This window comes from Accipiter gentilis, chromosome 17 (assembly GCF_929443795.1).
Source record: "Accipiter gentilis chromosome 17, bAccGen1.1, whole genome shotgun sequence".
In the NCBI taxonomy this organism is placed as follows: domain Eukaryota; kingdom Metazoa; phylum Chordata; class Aves; order Accipitriformes; family Accipitridae; genus Astur; species Astur gentilis.
This window is the reverse complement of record NC_064896.1, coordinates 14,681,781-14,702,292: the sequence shown is the minus strand read 5'-3', so window position 1 is coordinate 14,702,292 and position 20,512 is coordinate 14,681,781. Positions and strand designations below refer to the sequence as shown.

The following is a 20,512-nucleotide window of genomic DNA, read 5'->3' as shown; positions in this document are numbered from 1 at the left end:
TAAAGGCCATATAAGAGATTAATATTCTCAGACATCTGTTGCAGTGGGGACACTTAGTGAAAACAGACACTCATTCTCACTCTTACTCATGTTAGCAGCCCAGTGTCCATAAATACTGATTGTTATAAATCTGTGTCTTAATCATCGAGTTCGCTTACCTTTACCTTACGGTAGATTCCCTGGAGAGTACCAGGCGACCCATTCTGCATATGGAGCTGTGCAAAGTTTGGGTGCACTGTTGCCTGCCTTCCTGGATATTTTTGTTCACAGAACATGCGTCAGACAGCACTGGCAGTCATGGGAAGGGGCTTCTCCTGGTAGAGTCTTGAATTTGTGTCCTTTTATCCTCCTCCTCCTGGGTCTAGTTTAGTTACTCATGCTAAGTGCTATGGTAGATATTTGGCTGAATGCACACTGATCATGTGATCATCCACAAATGCATTTTTTTAGAAATGACTACAGGTAAAAATCATCTTTCTGTTGATTTCAGTGGAGTTATTGGGGATCTGGCAGCTTATGTTCCACGTGAATGTGTCAATTAAAATATATCCACTGGTTTACACCTACAAGTCCTTAAGATAAAATAAGAGATCTGTATCTCCTATTTAGTCATGACTTTTGCTTGCTGTGTCACTCTTTCTATTAGAAACAATTATGATCTTTATTGTGCTCTCTCTGTCCTTTTTCTTCTCAAGTACTTCCTCTTTGGAACTTCTATTTTCAAACTGGAATTTTTTCTCATGTTTTGTCTATGGAATAGCTTTTCTGTTCTGTTGTTTTCAACCAGTTCTTTAAAATATTTTCATTGCGATATTGCTGTTATGTCAGCTCTTGAGTTGCCTCCCTGTCAGTTCCCTTTGGTACTGCTTTGCCTGTTGGCTGAGTTATACTGTGAAGTCCTTGAACTAGGACACTTTTCCTGCAGTGTTTTGGGGTGCATCCACAACTCCAAACATCACAGCAGAGTGGCTGTAGCATATACAGAATTTGATTCTGAATCTGCAGACTAGCAGTGGCTGTACGGGGGACATATTAGCCATTGCAAAAGAATGGGAGAATAGTGCTGGAGTTCATGGGCTCAGGTTCTCTAGTGAAGCACAGAACCTGAAATGAAGCCAGTGCTGCTACATTTTTCCCTGACAATGAGTTGCTATCAGATCTGCTACCATTTTATAAAAGTACTAGACTATTTTGGCTGGAATTAGATAGGGGCAGACAGTATCATGTTGCTCAGTAGTTTCCTGCATATAGTATCTTGTTAGGGTTGAGATTTATGCAGTTTGCTTGTTTCTTTGCTGAACTGTGATATGCAGGGGAAATGTGTTTTATCGGTTCCTGTTTGTTTAATATTTTGCTTATGTGAATGGTTATACAAATTACAAGCTTTATGATACACTAGCTTAAAATTTTTATTTTGAATTTTGGTTAGCATAGAGTAGTTTGAATTTTTTTTTTAAGTTCTGATTATGAACTGTAGTTCCAGTTGGTTCTGATAATAGTCACAATAAGTTGCTATTCCAGATTCCCATCATATTGCTAAAGCAAAATTAGTTTGAGACAGTGTGAGGATAAAAATTAGCAACTGCATCACTGTTTCCTCCTGTGGCCCAAGAACAGTAGAATAGTAGAAACACTCATTTTGGTATAAATGAGTGTCATGATTTAATCCCAGTTGGCAGCTAAGCACCATGCAGCTGCTCACTCACTTCCCCCTCACCCAGTGGGATGGGGGAGAAAATTGGGAAAAGAAGTAAAACTCCTGGGTTGAGATAAGAATGGTTTAATAGAACAGAAAAGAAGAAACTAATAATAATAATAATAACACTAATAAAATGACAACAGTAATAATGAAAGGATTGGAATGTACAAATGATACACAGTGCAATTGCTCACCACCCGACGATCGATGCCCAGTTAGTCCCTGAGCGGCAATCCCCCCTGCTCCCACTCCCGCCAGTTTATATGCTGGATGTGATGTCCCATGGTATGGAATACCCTGTTGGCCAGTTTGGGTCAGCTGCCCTGGCTGTGTCCTGGGCCAACTTCTTGTGCCTCTCCAGCTTTCTCGCTGGGTGGGCATGAAAAGCTGAAAAATCCTTGACTTTAGACTAAACGTTACTTAGCAACAACTGAAAACATCAGTGTTATCAATATTCCTCTCATACTGAACTCAAAACATAGCACTGTACCACCTACTAGGAAGACAATTAACTCTATCCCAGCTGAAATCAGGACAATGAGATAGAAATTCATTATATTAGGAGATGTTTTCAGATGCATAGATTGTTCATGATCCATGTTAGGAGTGGTTGAGAAAAGAGGAAGTTACCAGTCTACTGTTACTGTGTTTTGTATTGGGAAAAGTCATTCCAGTTCAGTACAAAAAACTGTTGCAATCACAATAGCTTGTGATTGTATTATATTCAACACTGGGGTTTTACCTTCAACTATGGGATAAGTTAAGAACTGTTGATATTGTCAAGAGTTTCACATAAACTAATAGCTTGCTTTTCAGCAGAGTTCTAAGCTGATGGTGTGGAAAATGGAGCATTTATAGTAGTGTTAAGAATGTTCATATAAGAGTTCATACCCAGAGCTTGCTGTAACATGTACATATGTGTGTTTAGGGTTTTGTTTCATTTTGCTGCTATTGCTCATTGCATTTTTGTTTTACATAATGGTGATTCTGTTATGTGCAGGGCTTGGTTTGTTCTTACTGCACTGGCGTCTTTGGGAGCAGAAATCAAAAATTTGAAACATAATTAATAATCTTCAGGTGTTAATGCAATGCAGACTTTATCCACAGTTCTAACATCTAATGCAAACATATTCATACAGTTATTTTGTATTGATTCATATTGAATGTTTCATTATTAAAAAGAAAACATTAATATTTCAGATCTTCCTGGCTCTCTTTACATCTTGATGTATTTTTATTGCAGCCACTGCAGGGATGGAGTAATGAATTGTGATAACAACATAATAGGTGAGTGAAGAGGGAGAAAAGATACTTCAGTTCCAATGAATATGTATCCTCCAATCTCTGTGGAACCCCTTATCTGTAGTAGAAGATTGTGCAATATGTACAAATGAATAATTTGCAGGAGAGGATCTGTAATTCAGGAATTACACATTTGTGTGACTGAAAGCGAGGCTGGTGCAAAGCAGCAGCATAACTGTCCAGAATGCTATTAAAGCTGAGCAACGTATTTTTCCCCAGAGCTTTAAAATACTATTTTTTTTAGATTGCTAATGTAAACATGCTTAGCTGCATGACAAACAGTAGAACTTCAGTAGAGCAAAGGTTAGCTTTGCCCCCTAAAACACAGTTGTAGGAACTGAACACTGGCATTAATTTTTCCCAGATATTTTTTCATTCCTCCAGAAACCCTGAGTAACTGAAATATGAAAAAATAATATTTCTTCTGTCATACTTAAAAAAAAAAAAAGTAACAAGTGCTTTTTCTATTACAGTATATTTTGCATGTCGTTAAGTATTATGGTCCATACTGTTATGATGCTCCTTTTACTTTAGTGAGAAGGACTTTTATTTGAGGTTTCAGTTCTAGAATTGCCAACTCTTTGGCCTTCAGCAGAAATCTGTTCCCTGTGCACCTGAAGGCAGTGTTTGTACTGATTTGACAATTATCCAGAACCTAATAAATAAATAAACAAAACCCAGCAACCAACCAAAACCACTTTAAAACACTGCCAGCACTTTGGGCATTTCTGTTGCACATACACAGTATGCTCAGCGCAACCTAAAAGCCATTGTGTAGTAGAGTTGTTTTGTTCATAGTCAGTGGCTCCAGCATGGAAAGTTGCATCCAGCTCTCAGACCTTTTATTGAATTTTTTTGCTTTTTTGTTGATTTCTGTTTCTCTGTTGGTAGTACTTTGCATTTCTGTTTTGGAGGGCTGATTCCTAAGTGACCATTTAGAAAGTCATGTCCTCTACTAAACGAGTATATTCATTTCAGTATTTTGTATGAGATTTATAGGGGTTCTGTGAAGCTAACTATGCTCAGGAGGGACAGGTAATTGGATGTTACTGGATGTTACGCTTTTGTGTTAACATATTGTCAATCTAAATCTATTGCATACCTTTATGGAATACAAAATTTCAGGTTTGAAGACTAACATGTTTATCACTTTTTTCCCACAGCACACAGCTGCCCAGTTGGACAGATTTATATTAACTGCAGTAATCCACAACTTGATCCTGAACTCAACAGAGAGAGAACTTGTGAGAATCAGCTGCTAAACCTCACTTTCTCAGCACACCTTCCTTGTGTTTCAGGTTGTGTCTGTCCACTGGGGTGAGTACAGACAGATTTGCATCTTTTGGTGCATAAATATAGATGACTACCTTCAGTAGCCATTGGGTAATTAATTCTGCTGAGGACATACCACATTTCTACTTGGAGAATATGAGGTGTCAAGGGTGAGCATCCAACTTGTGAAGGCTTACCACACAATGATATGGGCCATTGAAGACATAAGAAATGGTAAACCAAGAGATGGGTGGAGCCAAAGGTCTAATACCTCCCAATGATAAAAACAAAATAACAAGAATATAGTAAAGGGCATTGAAATTATTTGATCCAATCCCTGTACTACAGCAGAATCATGTTTACCCGGGTAACTTTTTTCAGATATCTAACATCTTATTTGAACATTTCACTGAGGGAGGCTTGTTTCTTCATTCCTAGGCATTATTTTCAGTATTCTTTCCCTCAATATTTTAATTCTCAGTTGTTTATGCTGAAAATGTGTAGATGAGCTGTTGTGTTTTGGAACCAAGCACCATATTGCTGAGAGATTTGTGAATATAAAAATAGCGATTATGCGGTTAAATTATGTTGCTTTTGATGGGATTTAGTCTCTTAAGCACATAGCTTGGAAGTTTTTGAGTATTGTCATTCTAAAATTAGTGTTAATGCCTTGAGTAACAAAACAAAGAGTAAAAGCCAGATTCTCAGTTGAACTGGATTGAAAGAGCTCAGTTGAAGTCAGTGGACTTTCTCATTTATATGTAGATTTTTGTGTCATGGTAAAAGATTGCTACTCAGACTTCTGTTTTTTACCTTAACATTCAGAAGCATGGCATGTCTAACTGTTCACATGAAATGGAACCCATAATTAGTCTAACTATCAATGTGGTACATTATTGAAAAAAGTACAGTGCTAAGATAGATTTTGAAATTAACTGGAGGCACACATTTTCAGAATTGCAAAAACTCATCCTGTTGGACCTGGCTGATACCCTTCAAAGCCAATGGCTACCTTTAGCAGCACTGTATGGCAGGCAATTCAGAAGAGAATAAAAAGTTTATATGATCTATTTTGCTGTGCATGACCACTGGGATTGTGAACTTTTCTACTGTGTCCTGGTGTGAGTGAGTTCTGGATTTTAAGCAATGAAAATGTTTTTAGCATTGGAAGGCTTAGTGTTAAGTATTGGTGATCCCAAAGGTCTGATAATACATTTGTATAGTTAGAAGAGGCAGAGTTTTATGATTTCCTAGAGACAAAAATACAAAATTAAGAAGTTCTGTATTTATTGTAACTTTGGCAAACTTAATTCTGTTCTCCTATGGCTGTACACTGATACAGCTTGAAGAGATACTGACACAAACTTTTTTGTTGGGTTTTTTTGGGGGTGGGGGGCTTGTTTGTTCTGTAGGACTTTATCCTCAGTGCTTAAGTTAGAACTAGGAAACAGTGTCACAAGCCTAGGATTTGAACCAGGAATATCAGTCTATACTGATGAAGTAGAAATGACAAAGTACTTATTTGTTTCTATGCGTTTAATATATATAGTCCCAGGTTCTGACTGACAGGGAAGTGCTTATGCAGTGTTTGAAGGACACTTCCTCAAAAGGCAATTATGCAGTGTTTGAAGGACACTTCCTCAAAAGGCAAGGGAACAAGCTTGCAGGTTCTGCCAGTCCTTTTACGTGAAATTTAACATGGTAGCATCTTGTTTCCATGATCACAAACTGCATGGTTTGGAATACAAGGTGTAATCCAAGAATCACATATGTTTATTTTAAAATAAATTGAGAATTGTAGAGTTACTTGCAAGCTAGTCAAATCTGATATCATTTAAGTATTTGTCCTCTGTGGTCCTATACTGCATATGCATTTGTTTTTATTTGAGATTGCTTTAAGAAAAAATAAGGTGGTCCTGAACGTGTGTGGTTTTTAGGTATGCTTTTGGAAACACAAGAGACTTTTATGTATTAATTATGCAGGTTCTTTTATTTAGACAACAAATATTAATGTATTGATTATTTTAATAATAGTTGCTTTTGAATTGAAGCTGTTGTATCTGAATAGTCCTAATGTTTTAAGTCAGTCACTGGATTCACACTCCAATGATTTGTACTGCAGATTGACCACGAGTCAGAGCAACACAGTAAGACAAAACCAAATTGTTGGAAGAGAAAGATGGAACAAATTACTTTCAAACAGCACCTTATCCTATGTTCATGACAGTTCAAGTAGTGCAGTATTCAAATTCACTGTGAATGTGTGCAACTTCAAAATCACCTTTCAAGGCAATCAGTTCTTACTGGTGAAATATAAAACTGAGGTGACATTGTCCACTTTGAAAGGGTAAACCAGCCATGGAATTTCTTTGATCTTAACATTAGTTCTTTACCTGAAATCATTAGTTTCATTCCTTTATTCATGCTTCTGTTCCTGTTCGAGATCTTGCATCAGTTTAGCTTCATTCATTATCTGTAAGCTTAAGCAGATTTAAGCAGTAATGAAATCAGTTTAACATGTTTGATTAGTTTGGGTTGATTTAGGTAAACAATAAAAACAAGCTTGGTGCAGAAAAGTGAATAAGTCACAGCTGAGAAACCTGTATAGGAAGCTTCATTGTTTCAGGAGGAAGGATTTTACCAATCTATTCAGTGGGATGATTATTCTTCAGTGATACCATGAAAGATACTTAACACAGAAAGAGAGTGAAAGAACCTATATTTGCAGAAAGTGGTGTTAAGATTTCAAGAGGGCAATATTTTTATTTTGCAGTCTATTTTTCTAGTGTCTGGAGAGTGAAATATTCTTTCAAATATTTCACTATTTGTAGCATTCCTTCTTTGTTGTGCTTAGACCACATTCTAGTGGAATTTGCATGAAATGGAAAATCAATACAAAATAAGTAAATCATAGTGAAAAGTAGCAGTTGTCTCTGAGTGTGAATCATTTGACCTCCTTTTTAGTCTGCAGTGAATAAATCAGATGCAAGTAACTATGCTGTAAATATTTAAATTTACAGGAGATCATTCCCATTCTATGGGTTACAGTTCTTAAAGTATAAAAATTATGATCATGTACTTTTCCCTCTGTTTTAGAAGTGATTGAGGCAGAACATTTAATTCTCATGGAACACACATTCTAATATTGTTCCACCCTGCTTTGCTGACACGTTCAGTGATTTTTCAGATTTTGTGGTTTTTCTGCTTTTCATCTGGCACTGTTTAAATGGCAGTTTCCTATATTTCCATGCTGCATTCCAGAAAAAGAGGTGATATTCTGTTTACAACACAATTCATAATTTTTCCAGTTCAATCTTTGAATTACACTTTCTGCTTCTGGGTTGCTATGAATCAAATAATTTTTTTTCCTCTTTAACTATACCAAATGTGTGATTTGACATGAAGACAGACTCTAATCAGACTGCAGAAGAAACAGAGAGAAAGACAAAGCGAGGAAAAAAAAATAAATTAGTATTTCCTATATGTCTGCATACTATGTGACATGTTTACCACAAATGGACTTACGCTGGTTTGTGCCTGTCCTATTCTGTGTTTTGCATGGTCTCTAATCACACCAATAATGATCTCTGAAACAGCCAGCTTCTGTTCATTGTTCTTTATAACCTGCTCTTCCTGTTCCCTTCGAGAACAACAGTCACTTTCCCCGAAGAAACTTATTTGTATTTTCTCACGTCCCCTGTTGATTTTACCCTTCACTGCACCATGAGTTGGATTTGGCTGTTCTATACTTCATATAGTGTACAGTATAAAAAAACTGTACTGTATACACAATGTATATAGCTTTTCAAACTGTCAGTTGAGGGTTAGCTGGAATTTTGGTGGCTACTTGGTACTGTTTTGTGCGGGTGTGTGTTCTTGGAATTTATGAACCATATCACTGCAGCATAGGGGCCACAATCATATTGCATATGTAATTATTTTGCCTGATTCACCAACATCTTAGAGCAGCCTCCCTGCTATTTTTATGTTAACCAGTAGTAGTGGTGAAGGCTTCATGTAATCTTTGGGGCTGCAGGAACGAACAGAACTCCGTACTGCAATGCGAAGGATCCCTGGAAGGGGTTTGCAAATGTTCCCTGTGCATGTCCTATGAAGCACACAGAAATGAAAAAGGACTGATAATTTAACACAGGATTTGTTAAAGGATTACCTTACAATGCTTTTGAAATATTGATTAATTGATGTCAGAGATGGAATGCATCAATATTACAGGTTTATCTATGTCATAGGTCACAATATAGAACATAGAGGCTCTACTGGATATAATTGATCCAAGGCCTTTTTTAAAAAGCCATTCCCCCCCCACACACACACACCTTAAAATTTCCCTTCTCTTAATAGAGGGCCCCTCAGAATAGCCAGAGGTCAATTTTTTTAATATATAAAAATAGTAGAGATTACAGAACTTGTAACACTGAGTAACATGAAGGGCCCTGCCTCAGGGAGCAGAGGAGTTGTCAAGGTGTGTGAACTAAACAATACTAGTTCAGTCCAGCTAAGCTGCACAGCCTGAATTCAACTAGTGATGTCTGATATCTGTGCTAATCCTATTTTTTTATCAATTTTGAGGGTTTTTGATGGATTCATTTTAAGTATAGCAGGTTCTAATAGCACTCCTTGCTTCCTGATCTCACTAATGCTCTGAAATAACCAACAAAAAATGCTACTACAGTGAAGAATGGATTGAGACTTGTAAAACTGAGTATGCATCATTTAAAAAAAAATATTAGTAGGTATTAACAGATGGGGTTTTTGTAAAGGGAATTTTCTTCCTTATATGTGACCTTTTAAAAAGTATTTATATATAACTAAGTGCATCTTTTTAAATGTCCCTACTAGAAGAGAAAACTGAACATTGGGGTCCACCTGCTGTATGTTCTTTTTATCCATTCATTGTCAAGCACCTCATTTGAGAAAAGCTACCACAAGAAAAGCACTGTCATCTTTTTGAAGACATGCTTTTATTTGGACTGACTTGATTAATAATATACATTAGTGTTATCTATCCATCCATATTTCTATTAACTGAAATATTTAATAACTTCCATGTATATTATACATTAATTCCATCTTGCTGTAAAAACTGAGGCCCTCCAGCCCCTAAATATGAATAATAAATACAAATTCTGAGGGTTATGTCAATAATTTGCAATACATATTGCCCCAAATGCAAATAGTAATTATTTCTACTACTTCTGTTAGGACCTCAGTGTTACCTACTTATTAGATCTTCCACATTTTTTTCCCTTTTGTGGTTTTGTCCCCTCTATAAGCTATGTTAATTAAACCAACTGCTATACAATTAATTAAGTGAAGGAGTCTGTGCTAACTCCTGGGTATTTTAAAACTTTAGTAAATCTTTGGCATGATTAACTTTGAACTTTAAATCATAACCAAACTTCTCTTCCTAATCAAGGTTACAAAACTAGCTGTAATTTTCTCCTTGTTTCAGTGGTATCATTTCCCACCCCACCCCCCCCCCCCCCCCCCCAATGTTAGTAGTGCAAGGAAATAAAAAATGAATTCTCAGCTGGCTGCTAGTAGGTCCAGGTCACTTAACTTCTCACAGCTCAGCAGCATCCACTATCCAACTTGGTATTTATCATGAGTGTCAACATCATTGTAGAATGACCAAGAACACAGATTTTGGGATCATAGTTTGAAGCATGAAAGGAATGCTTACATGCTTTTTTGAAATACTGGGCTCCATATCTCCAAGTATGTGTGTGTGTATTTTCATGGTCTATGAGTCTGAACTTCAAGAATACAAGATGACATTGCAGTATCAAAGTTTTCTTTTTTCCCCTCCACTATATGCTTTTATTGTCTATAAGTCTGTGAGCCACCTTTTTAAGCAGGATCTCTGATAATTTTTTTTCTTAGATACATTTAGAAAAAACAAACCCAATCCCTCAATCTCTCTTTCCCTGCCCCCCACCCAAAAAAACTCCCAAAACTCAAGGGGGGCTGGGGGGGGGGACAGGACCTGAAAAGCTGAGGTCCCATTTCGCCAACTTTACAGCTATGAACTTCTGTAGATGTGGCTTGTGGTTGACACTTCACAGAGTGGAGAAAGTTAACTGGGATTTTAATTTTCTTGGTACCAAAGTACATGCAATTCCAAAGTACATGCATTTTTTTTTTATTTTTTTTTCCCAGATTCCAAATGCTTCAATGTTAGCACACTCAGTTATATCATTAAGACATCACTGACATTTGTGGGACCAGGTTTTGATGCTAGTGTTTCAATATCCATCCCAGTTTCTGTCTTGAATGAGTGGTGTGGAGTTGCATGGCCTTTCCAGGCTGGACACTGTTCTCTAGCACAGTAGGACAAGAGTCCACCCCTGAAGACAACTGTTAGAGTATTCTATGTCACAGATTATCTTTTGTGCTGGACCTGGACTGTACTATATTTGGGCCAATTTACTGCAATGAGAATTTTTAGGTCTGTTTCTTTTTTCATCACTTACTGCTCTCATAAAATAGAGCTATGAAAAAGATAGTAAACTGAAAGCTGTAGAATTCTGTAATTGTCATGAAGTTTTGTAACTAAGAAAGGAATATCATGCCAGGTTTTTCCTCCAAAAGTTTCTGAATTATCACTGTATTTCTGAAGTGGTGTACTGTACTAAATAGCATGTAAGGAGCTTAAAAACGAAAATTCATCACTTTCTTATTTGCACAAAAAACCCAATGCATTTCATCATCTTATAAATGTGTCTATGGGCAAACAAATCTAATAATGGAGGAAGAATGCTATTCAGTATCAAATATTTTTAGAAAACTAACTTTTAATAGAAGTAATTACATTGACTGTTTCATGTCTTAAAATATGTCGCCTTAGATGAATTCAAAGTCTTGTCCTTTTGGTGTGTTTTTAATCTCCTTTTTCAAAAGACCTACTGCTCCTCAGTTTGAGAAGTAAAGCTCAATGTATTAATATTAGCATGAAAATAAAAGTAGTGTTTTGTTCACACCTTCTGGATAGCTCTGCCACTGCTATCATGCTAAGTATTTTTAATCTTTTCCTGGTTTAGGCAGACTTTTGGAGAGGTCTCTCAGGAAGACTTAATGTTTTCCAGCTAAATAAGGATTACCCCCCATGAGGGTACAATCATGGATATGCGCTCTACTGTGCAATTCTGTTACAAAGACTGCATCAACATTCCTGTATTTGGGTGCTTCAGGAGTGCATATTTATCCACACTGGGGTTTATGTGCTGATTTCTATTTCTGATGGCTATAGAGTTACAGCATGCTAAAGCTATTGGATTAAAGTTTATTTCCAAAGAGTAAATGTACCTCCATTGCAATGCCATAACAAGACAATCCAGTTCTTCTTTTCCATCCTCTTCTGTTCCGCAGACTTAGTACTCTTTTTGATACATTTCAGTGCTCGTTATTTCCTCTTGCAATACTTCCAAAATGCTCTTGGTCTCCTGCTTTGTAGTTTACACTAGCTGCAAGCAAATTTCTTTTTCTATTCTTTTTTTTTTTCCTGTACTTTTATTTAATTCACAGTAAAACTTCACCAGTATCAGTCATATTCTTGACCACCTTTATATATTACCTTCTGTTTTTCCATGTGTTTTTAAGAAGAGAATGATTGAACTGTATGCCATTTGGTTTGAAAGCAAAACTTGTGTTACATTTGGAGTTACTTTCTGAAATTCTTTTTATTACAAAAAGAGACCGGTATGACACTTTGGCATGTGTCTGCAAATACACATTCATTCCCCAAAAGCACAATTAATAAATATTCATCCCCCCCGGAAGTGTACAATTCTTTTCAGAAGAACCAGTGATGATACATCAGGGACAGCTACTGTTGTCCTCTTGGCCATTCACAAATGGCAATTTTTTTGGTACCTCACTTTCCCATGGAAGCATTGACATCAGTGGTTACACAGAAGGATACAGCAAGGATACTAAACCACCTTTAAGCATTCTGCAAAATTACTTAATATTTCTTTATAATAAACTGCAGGGGGAGAAGAGGTGGACTGTAAAAAGTTCCCCAAACAAGTAAGGAAACACTCAGCAGGAATATAGTAACTCTCCCTGTCTAGACAGTGAGTGAGCTATAATGAAGCTATTAGGTGCTGCAGTAACATTATCAACATGTACTGTTTTTTAAAAATTTGTTTATCCTCTTCTCAGCTTCGGGAAGTCATGGGTGGTGATGGAATTCTGGTGTTAGAAACGTTATCTACTGCTTATTTCATTCTTTTTATCTCCCTTAAACTGTATTACAGGCCGTTGTAGGAGGATTTGTGAAACCCTCAGAGAGCAGATGTGGTACTGGGGCAGAAGGGTTTGTGGCTGCATAAATCAGTTGGCTGTAGTCTGTTGCCCAGGGGAAGGGAATACACAACCTGTTGAAAACGTCTCTGGTGGAGACTGAGAGTTGGTTTTTTAGTGTTCTGGTCCAGATTTGTGGGCTTTGCAGAGCAAAGCAGTGTTTGACTCACGGGATATACATTGCTCTCATGATGTCTTTACCAAGATTATTTGCATATTTGTGTGTATGTGAACGAACAAAGCTATAGATAATAATGAGATAGTAACAAAACTGAATGTTCAGTATGGTGAAGTGTGATAGCTATCGTTGTATCTTTGCAGTTCATTGTAGGTTGGACAGTAAGTATAGGCATCAAGAAAAATGTCTGATACTTCAAAGGGGAGCTGTGCAAGGCCTCTTTGTAGGGTATTTGTGGTGAATTCTTAGATCATTGAAATCTATCCATTTGCTTGGCTTTACAAGAGAGAAAGCTGTTATCGCTTGTTTCAGCCAGGGTAATAATGTGAGGAAAAACCTGCATTTAGTGTTACTTTGTCAGTCTGACACTCTTTGTTTCAGAACGTGCCCTGTTTAGTTCTGAGCAGCTTTAAACCAGTGGGAATTTCAGTCTCACAGGTGATTGTCTTCAAGTGACATAATACTTGAAATAACTATGGATTACAAGGAATGCTTTGCATACCCTGGGGGAAAATTACAGTTTTTCAGTTTAATGGAGGAGGGGGTTTTATGATGTCTGCACATTCCCATTAAGAAGAGCTACAGAGTTGTAAATTTCCATCTGATAAATAACACACTGAAGAAGAGGCTAAGTCATAGTACACAAATTATGAGTTCATTAATATGAGCAAATAAAATCTTTCATGATAAATGCAACGTTGAAATCTTTCCTTTTGGGTAACAGGGGGGAAAAAAAAGTGTCATCACCCTATTTGTCACGGATGCGCTTCGCAGCTATGATCTCTTGTCTGTGGTGCAGTATCTTGCCCGTATTACAGTGCTAAACATCAGAAACACCAAATCTGTTTTCTTCGGAAAACTGTTAGGAGCACAGGAAAACCTGTATAAAATTTGTGTTACTACAGAGAGGTACTGGAATTCTAAACAATCTTACCTTGAAAAAGAAAAAAGGTTATCAGCCCAACAGCACCATTTTAAGATACTTGTTTATTTCCCAATACAAATACATTTCAAAACTTAGCATTTAGAAACAGGGATACTTGTAGGTTGTGTGGTACCTGTAAGAAATCATTGTACTGTTTAACTAGCATGTTAGTTGTTACAGCTTCTTATGTTGTATTAAGCAGGATCCTCTGTAGGAACAGATACGGAGCACAAATCAAATTGGAGCTACAGCAGTTAGTGTGAAAGACACCGCTGTAGCTTATCAAGAGTTTACATTTCACAGTTTTGATTTGGCAGGTTGATTTGTCATCAAAGGTGGTGTTCTGTCTGTTATTGGACCTTTAGGTCCTATACTGATACCTGTTTGCCTATCTAATAGCATTACAATATTTTTAAAAAATGAATCAGTCTGTGAGAAAGACAACTTTCTTGGGTTCAGTGAAAAGATAGCTTTTAAAATAAAATCATTCAATATTTTTGGTATATTTCTTTAGATTTATTTGTAGAATCTGTTTGAGACGTCTCTCTTATATTTCAGGTTTTCTGGATATTATTAGAAGACACAGATATTGACTTTAAAATTTAGACTAGTTGCTTTATTTAGTCTTGCTGGGCAGGAATTCTTCTATTCTTTCAATGTTAATGGAATCTTTTTCACAATTTTTTTGAATTTTCAGTTTTTACTCTGAGTTGTGATTATAAGCACAAATTGATACATTAGTCTTGAATTGTAAATAGCTATGTGTATGGTTACCTGTGTTATGAAAATCACCTCTGAAGGCTGTGAGGATATTTCTGCTAATAAAGTTAAGTATATTTGTGATTGCTTGCATGAAGGTGCTAGTTTTACAGAAATACATACTCAATTAATTTTGTGCAACCAGGATAGCTCTTTTGATACTGATTAAATTATTCATAGAGCAAGAGCAGTAACTATAGCTATAGGAAAACTATGCAGCAAATGAAAGCTCTTTAAATCAGGTGAAAAAAAGAAGAGAACAAGAAGAAATTCTCATTTAAAAATTCTTGGAATAAATAAGCTACTGACATTTGATAGAGCACATATTACTAGAGCAAAGGGACGTGATGGCTCCTACATCTCTTGGAAGATCTCTTTGCTTTAGTTAAATATATGTTAATTGGGTAACTTAAAACAAATTTGGTGAAATTTAGAGGAGGTTTGGAAAATCTTAGTTTCCCTGACCTTAAAATTTTTATGTTAATGAATAAGTCTTCACACGGTTAGTGGCTGAAGGGCTAGTGCCCAAAGTGCTAGCACTTACTAAAGATAAAATATTCAGGTACCTGTGAAAGGAAATTTCCAAACTACTTATATATAATTATTAATAAAATTGTACCTTTTCAACTTCAGAAGATTTTAAATATTATTTGTTTTTCAGTAATAATGATTTAAAAGTTTAGGAAAGTATTTTTGTATCTAGATACCAGCTGTACTTCTGCTGAATGTATATTTTTTGTTCTCATTTTGATAGTCTTGTTAAACATGGGGATGTGTGCTTGGTCGCAGATGAATGTCCATGTTCGTGGAAAGGAAAGGAATACTTTCCAGGTGACAAAGTAATTTCTTCCTGTCATACATGGTAAGCAGAGATCTATTTAGGTGATTATTTCGTTGTTTATTTATAGATTGATTATTACTTCATGTTTCTTAATCATAAATTTCACACCAGCTTTTGGAAAAACATTTACCCTAATTTTGTATTTACATTTGTTTGAAGAGCTATTAAAATGGCATTTTTTTTTTAGGGTTTGTTGTTTCAAAGAGCTTTTACTTAACAAAATAACAGCTATTTGGGATTTTTTTTTTTTAAAAAAGCTCGATTTTAAAAAAATCACTTTTTCATTATCAAGGCAATCTAAATTAATATTGCTTGGCCGGTGTTCCTAAAGTGCAGGTAAAATCCTTCAAATATTACACCTGAGTGATATTTGTTAAAGCTCTTTATTTATTCATTTTCACATTTAGCATTGAATCTGAGCAGTCTAGGGACCCAAAACATAGCCCTGTGGCCATAAGTATACACCTACAACAATGATAAATTAAGATGAGTATGGAGCAACATCACATACTGAGCACAGTAACAGATAAATTGGTTGCTAATTGCGTGTGTGGATAAGATAACCAACGAATCAATCACCATTTAAAGGAAGTGTTCCAATAGACAAGGGTTGATAGGATCACATACATGCAGAAACCTATTCCTGTTACTATCCAGTGTTGTAAATGCAGCATATACCCTATAGCTATGTTACTTTGCGAAGTTTCCTTGAGCCCTCTCAGTAGAACATGGTACATTACCATTTCAGTAAGCTTTACGAGAGCTAAGATGTGAAAATACGCCATATCTGCATGATCCTGAAACAAACTTGTTTCATGATGGTCCCTGCTTGTTTTCTTCTCTGAGCACTGTTGAATGTTGCAAGCTGGCGCGAAGCAGCACTATTTGTCTTACCAGAGCCTCAGAAAAATCAGCTGTACTGTCAAGCATCAAGATACTATGGTAGTGGTGTAGCCTCCAGCTTCTTAGCAGAGCAGTTCCTTCCTTTTGTCCCCTTCTTTTAGCTTACCAGGACCATTTAACTGGTGTCACCTGGTAAGCTACTGCTCCTGGCCTGCACAGCTCAGTATAGCCTAGTACAGTGAAGGCTTGTCCAGTCAGCACTAATCACTGCCTTGTCTGGATGTCGTTGCCCCCTCCAGCCTTGTGCTGACTGCCTACCTCTGCCTCTCGTCAGGTCCTCAGTATCTGCTCTAGAAGATATTTGTAGCCCTTTGGTCGACTGGTGAAACGACTTACAAGCCATCTCCACTGGGCAGGCAGGTAAAGCGACCCGGGTTACTCACCCCCTTATTTCCAAAGGCCTCTCCAATTGGACCTGGTGTGGGATTGCTTGCAGCAGAAAGAACTATTATATCCCATTTAATCTTTATTAGACTTCACTAAAGGCAGCAGCAGTGCAGGCAGAAAGACACTGGATATTTAGCCTTCTCTCTTTTTTTCTGAGGCCAGGCCCATTAGTTCGTGTACAAATTCTTAACGTTGTCATGACTTTTCTAGTCTTCCACATCCAGAAGCAAAGACAGATCAAGTGATAATGGCTTTTGGCGATTAGTTGTCCACTGAAAGATTGGATGTCTGTAACAAGCTCTGCTTGATACAAAGTGTATAAAGTCTTAGAGAATGCTGTGTGTGTATGCAGGAGTGTATTTAATAAGTCAAGGGAAATGTGCATTTTTGCTCATGCAAAGCATAAGAATACACCTGTGCAAACAAACCCACTTAGGCACTTATAGCAGTTATGATGGCTTTAGTGTTATTTAGTGCACAGAAATAGTGTTTATTGATACTAAATATCATCTTAATCATATCTGATGTAGTATTAGCAATGTAACTATTAATCTGATTTGTCTGTTGAACAGTAAAATGGCAGATAAAATAACTTCTTAAATTTGCAAACCTACCATTGGAGTGCCAGAAGCTTTTAGCCCAAGCTCTGGGGTCTGACTGAACTGTGGTTCTAGGCTTCCCAAGTTTGGTTTTCAGTGCAACTGCCTGAAATTGTTATCATGTGCTGGCGAGATTAAACACAAAAGGTTATTACACTAACTGAAGGTATCAGTGCAGCATTTTGGTGCTGTGTTGTGCAGGGTAAGGTGGGTGGTGCAGTTAGCTATGCTGTCATACATTGAGACCATTGATCAAATGCTGGTTAGTCTCTGCGGGCTGCTGAATTGGGCCTTCTGTGTTCTTAAACAAATACTTATTGGAAACACTTTTTTTAAAAAGCTAGCTGAAGTTTGGAAGACACTAGTAGTCTGCTTTTCCAAGTAGGACTTTCTGGATTCTGATACTAAATGTTAGCTTACTTAGTATGAAACAAGACTGGTACAGAGGACTTTGAAGACATTGTGTACCTCTTAAGCCCTTCCTTCTCATTGTAAATGTGTTAAAACTCCTGAAAAGAAAAGTATGCAAAGGAGCTCGCTACTTATCACGTGTTAAGAAATGTTTCTGCACAAGCCCTTAACAGATCAGCATGTGGAGGAGGATTTGATTAGGCCAAGAGTAAATCCAAAACCTAATGACTCACAGAGAGCATGAGAAGCAGCACTTATTCTTTCAATCCAAATATAATTTCTTCTATTTGCCTCTCTCTCCATAAATTTGATTATGTTCCTGCCCTAGGTACCGCTTTGAGGTGACTAGTGTTAGCTGGGCGAGTCCTACTACCATCTACTTGTGCTTTGGTACAGCAAACCCTTTTCACATGTCCTGCTTTTAAATTAGTTTAGCTGTGTGCTTAGTATATTTATATATGTAGTTATACAAAACACAAGCAACGAGTCAAATCAATGATGGGATAAGCGGAGTCTTGGAAAATCTGGAAAATGAGGCGAGGTTGGTGCAAGCTACATGCTAAGGGAACAGAAGAAAACATGATACTACTAATAATTGGAGCTGCCTAGATTTTCTAGATTATTGCTGCTCTTTTGAAAACAGTGGTGTTCTGACCTTGTCATATATGATAGCAATATGAACAGAAAAGGAAGTTATTCTGACAAAAAACTTCATCCTGCTTGGTGCTTCAGTACATGAGATGCTAAACATGAGTGATTTGTCAAATATTTCCATAAGTCAGATTAATACTTTAGTTGTAAAATATGAAGCATTTCATTTAATCAAGAAATTCAAAATTCAGCATTTTTGAAAATAGAGTTAGATATGTGCTGAAATTATATCACATACTTAATTTAACCTATATTTATAAAATATACCTGTATAACAGGCACCAGTTCTGCTGTCTTTATTGGGGCAAGTTTTTTAAGCGTCCAGGTGATTTTAGAAATGTAAAAAATAAAATTGTAAAAATGACTTGTGGATACAGGAAATGAAATTTTATCCATTATTTATAAATCTGAAAATGTTATTTAGATTGCAACAGGGTGGTGCAAAAAGAGACATAGTATCCAGTGTTACAGAGCCTCACTGTTAGGCAGTTACAAAGCAAAGGTAATTTGGAAAAGTCTGAACAATAACTTAGTGTATGTGTGACAAAAGCATTTTGATGCTTACAGTGGCAATAGACAGAACTTGAACTATTCCAGAAGTCCCTAAACTGTTAGGCTAGGCTTTGGGGGTGATACTACCTAGGCATCTGAAAAAAAAAAGCCCAACAACCCAAACTACAGTTCTTTGAAGGAACCTAAGCACCAAAGTAGTGCTACCGAAATTTTTCCTTTGCACTTCTATGAATTTATCGTTCAAGCAGAGACTGAATAAAGATGGTAGTAGTAGGACACATTGCTTGTTGATTCTGAGATTCAGCTTGTATAGAAACAAATGTTCTGTGAGAAGCTGAAAAAGAAAGCTTTATCCTTGTTGCACATTATTGATGGGAGTTACTAGAGAATAAATTGTATTACTTTGAGTGGCAGTTTTTGTTTTCTTGTTTCAACAAAATAAATGCCCTTTTGGTGTCTATGTATTCTGGAACCTATACATTCTAACAGGAAGAAACACAGACTGTGAGAGTTCAATATGTACTCTTTTTTTTTTTTTCCCCAGAGAATCAATTTACATATGCTGCTTCTATTTAACATTTCAAAATGCTTCCGTCCATAGTCGTCATACTTGCATGGCTTTTGGTTTATTGCTTCTCAGTGCAATATTATCTGTGGTTACAGTCGATATTACCATTATTGGTCATACATTTTTCAGCATTTGCCAGCATGGATCGTTTCAATGCACCTTCCATCCTTGCCCATCAATGTGTACTGCATATGGGGATCGGCATTACAGAACATTTGATGGACTAACATTTGACTTTGTTGGAACTTGTAAGGCATACCTAGTTAAGGTGAGACTTTTCTGTAAAGCCTCGGTAAAACTGGATTTTAAAACTACCTGTTAAAAACTACTCTTCTACTTATTTCCAACCTGTACATTTTATTGAATCCTACGTACTATTTTTTATGCTTTGATGTTGCTTAGACTTTGAATCGTACATAACATAATAATTATACACTGCATTTTCTGCTAATTGAACTATGTAACAATATACGTATTAGTATATTTTAAAGTATCCATTTCTTTTCTTTTTTCCTTCAGGGTACTTCTTCAACCAGTTTTTCTGTTATTATAGAGAATATTAACTGCTTTAATACTGGACTAATTTGCAGAAAAAACATTTTCATTAATGTTGGAAAATCTTTTTTAATATTTGATGATGAAACTGGAAATCCAGTAAGTTTCAGTTTTGAACGCTGATCAAAAGGTAGCATATGTACTTCTCTGGGTGTACCTAAATAGTAGAGGCATAAATGTCTTTACCATGAATGCTGATCACATCTGTATTGTTCAATGGAAACCTTAAACAAAATTTTGTCTATATTGCACAAAAATGTTAGATGAAATGATCATAATTCTTTTGTTTACACTTAATTCCTGTTTAGTGTCTTAGGAAAAAATCCAGATATTTTTAAGTCAGTGGGAGTTTTGCTATTAATTCCACTAGAACTGAGTTTAGTCTGGTCTGGAATGTATAGAAAGAATATTCCTAAACAGTTGTAAAAAATGAGTTGCAGTCCCTGGTATATCCTACACAGCCTGAATGTAATTTTTTTTTGGCCAAACTGCAAACTCTATTGCTGTAAATATTTAGTATTTTTAGTAATTTTAGTATAAATAGTACTATTTACAGTTGATAGACTGACTATACAAAGGAAGTTGTGTCTCTTTGTATGAGGTAGTGTATAATCAAACCAGACA

The 20,512-nt window shown here is 36.4% G+C and overlaps 1 protein-coding gene across 1 annotated transcript in view; it reads left to right on the top strand.

Annotated features, from left to right (window-relative positions):
• The window catches only part of OTOG (otogelin), a 111,711-nt gene that overhangs the window by 38,484 nt on the left and 52,715 nt on the right, over positions 1–20,512 (top strand). The window contains exons 22-26 of the mRNA XM_049820916.1: positions 2,943–2,986; positions 4,165–4,318; positions 15,215–15,322; positions 19,463–19,601; positions 19,853–19,987. Of these exons, the coding sequence (XP_049676873.1) occupies positions 2,943–2,986; positions 4,165–4,318; positions 15,215–15,322; positions 19,463–19,601; positions 19,853–19,987 (580 nt within the window). The remainder of the gene's footprint in view (positions 1–2,942; positions 2,987–4,164; positions 4,319–15,214; positions 15,323–19,462; positions 19,602–19,852; positions 19,988–20,512) is intronic.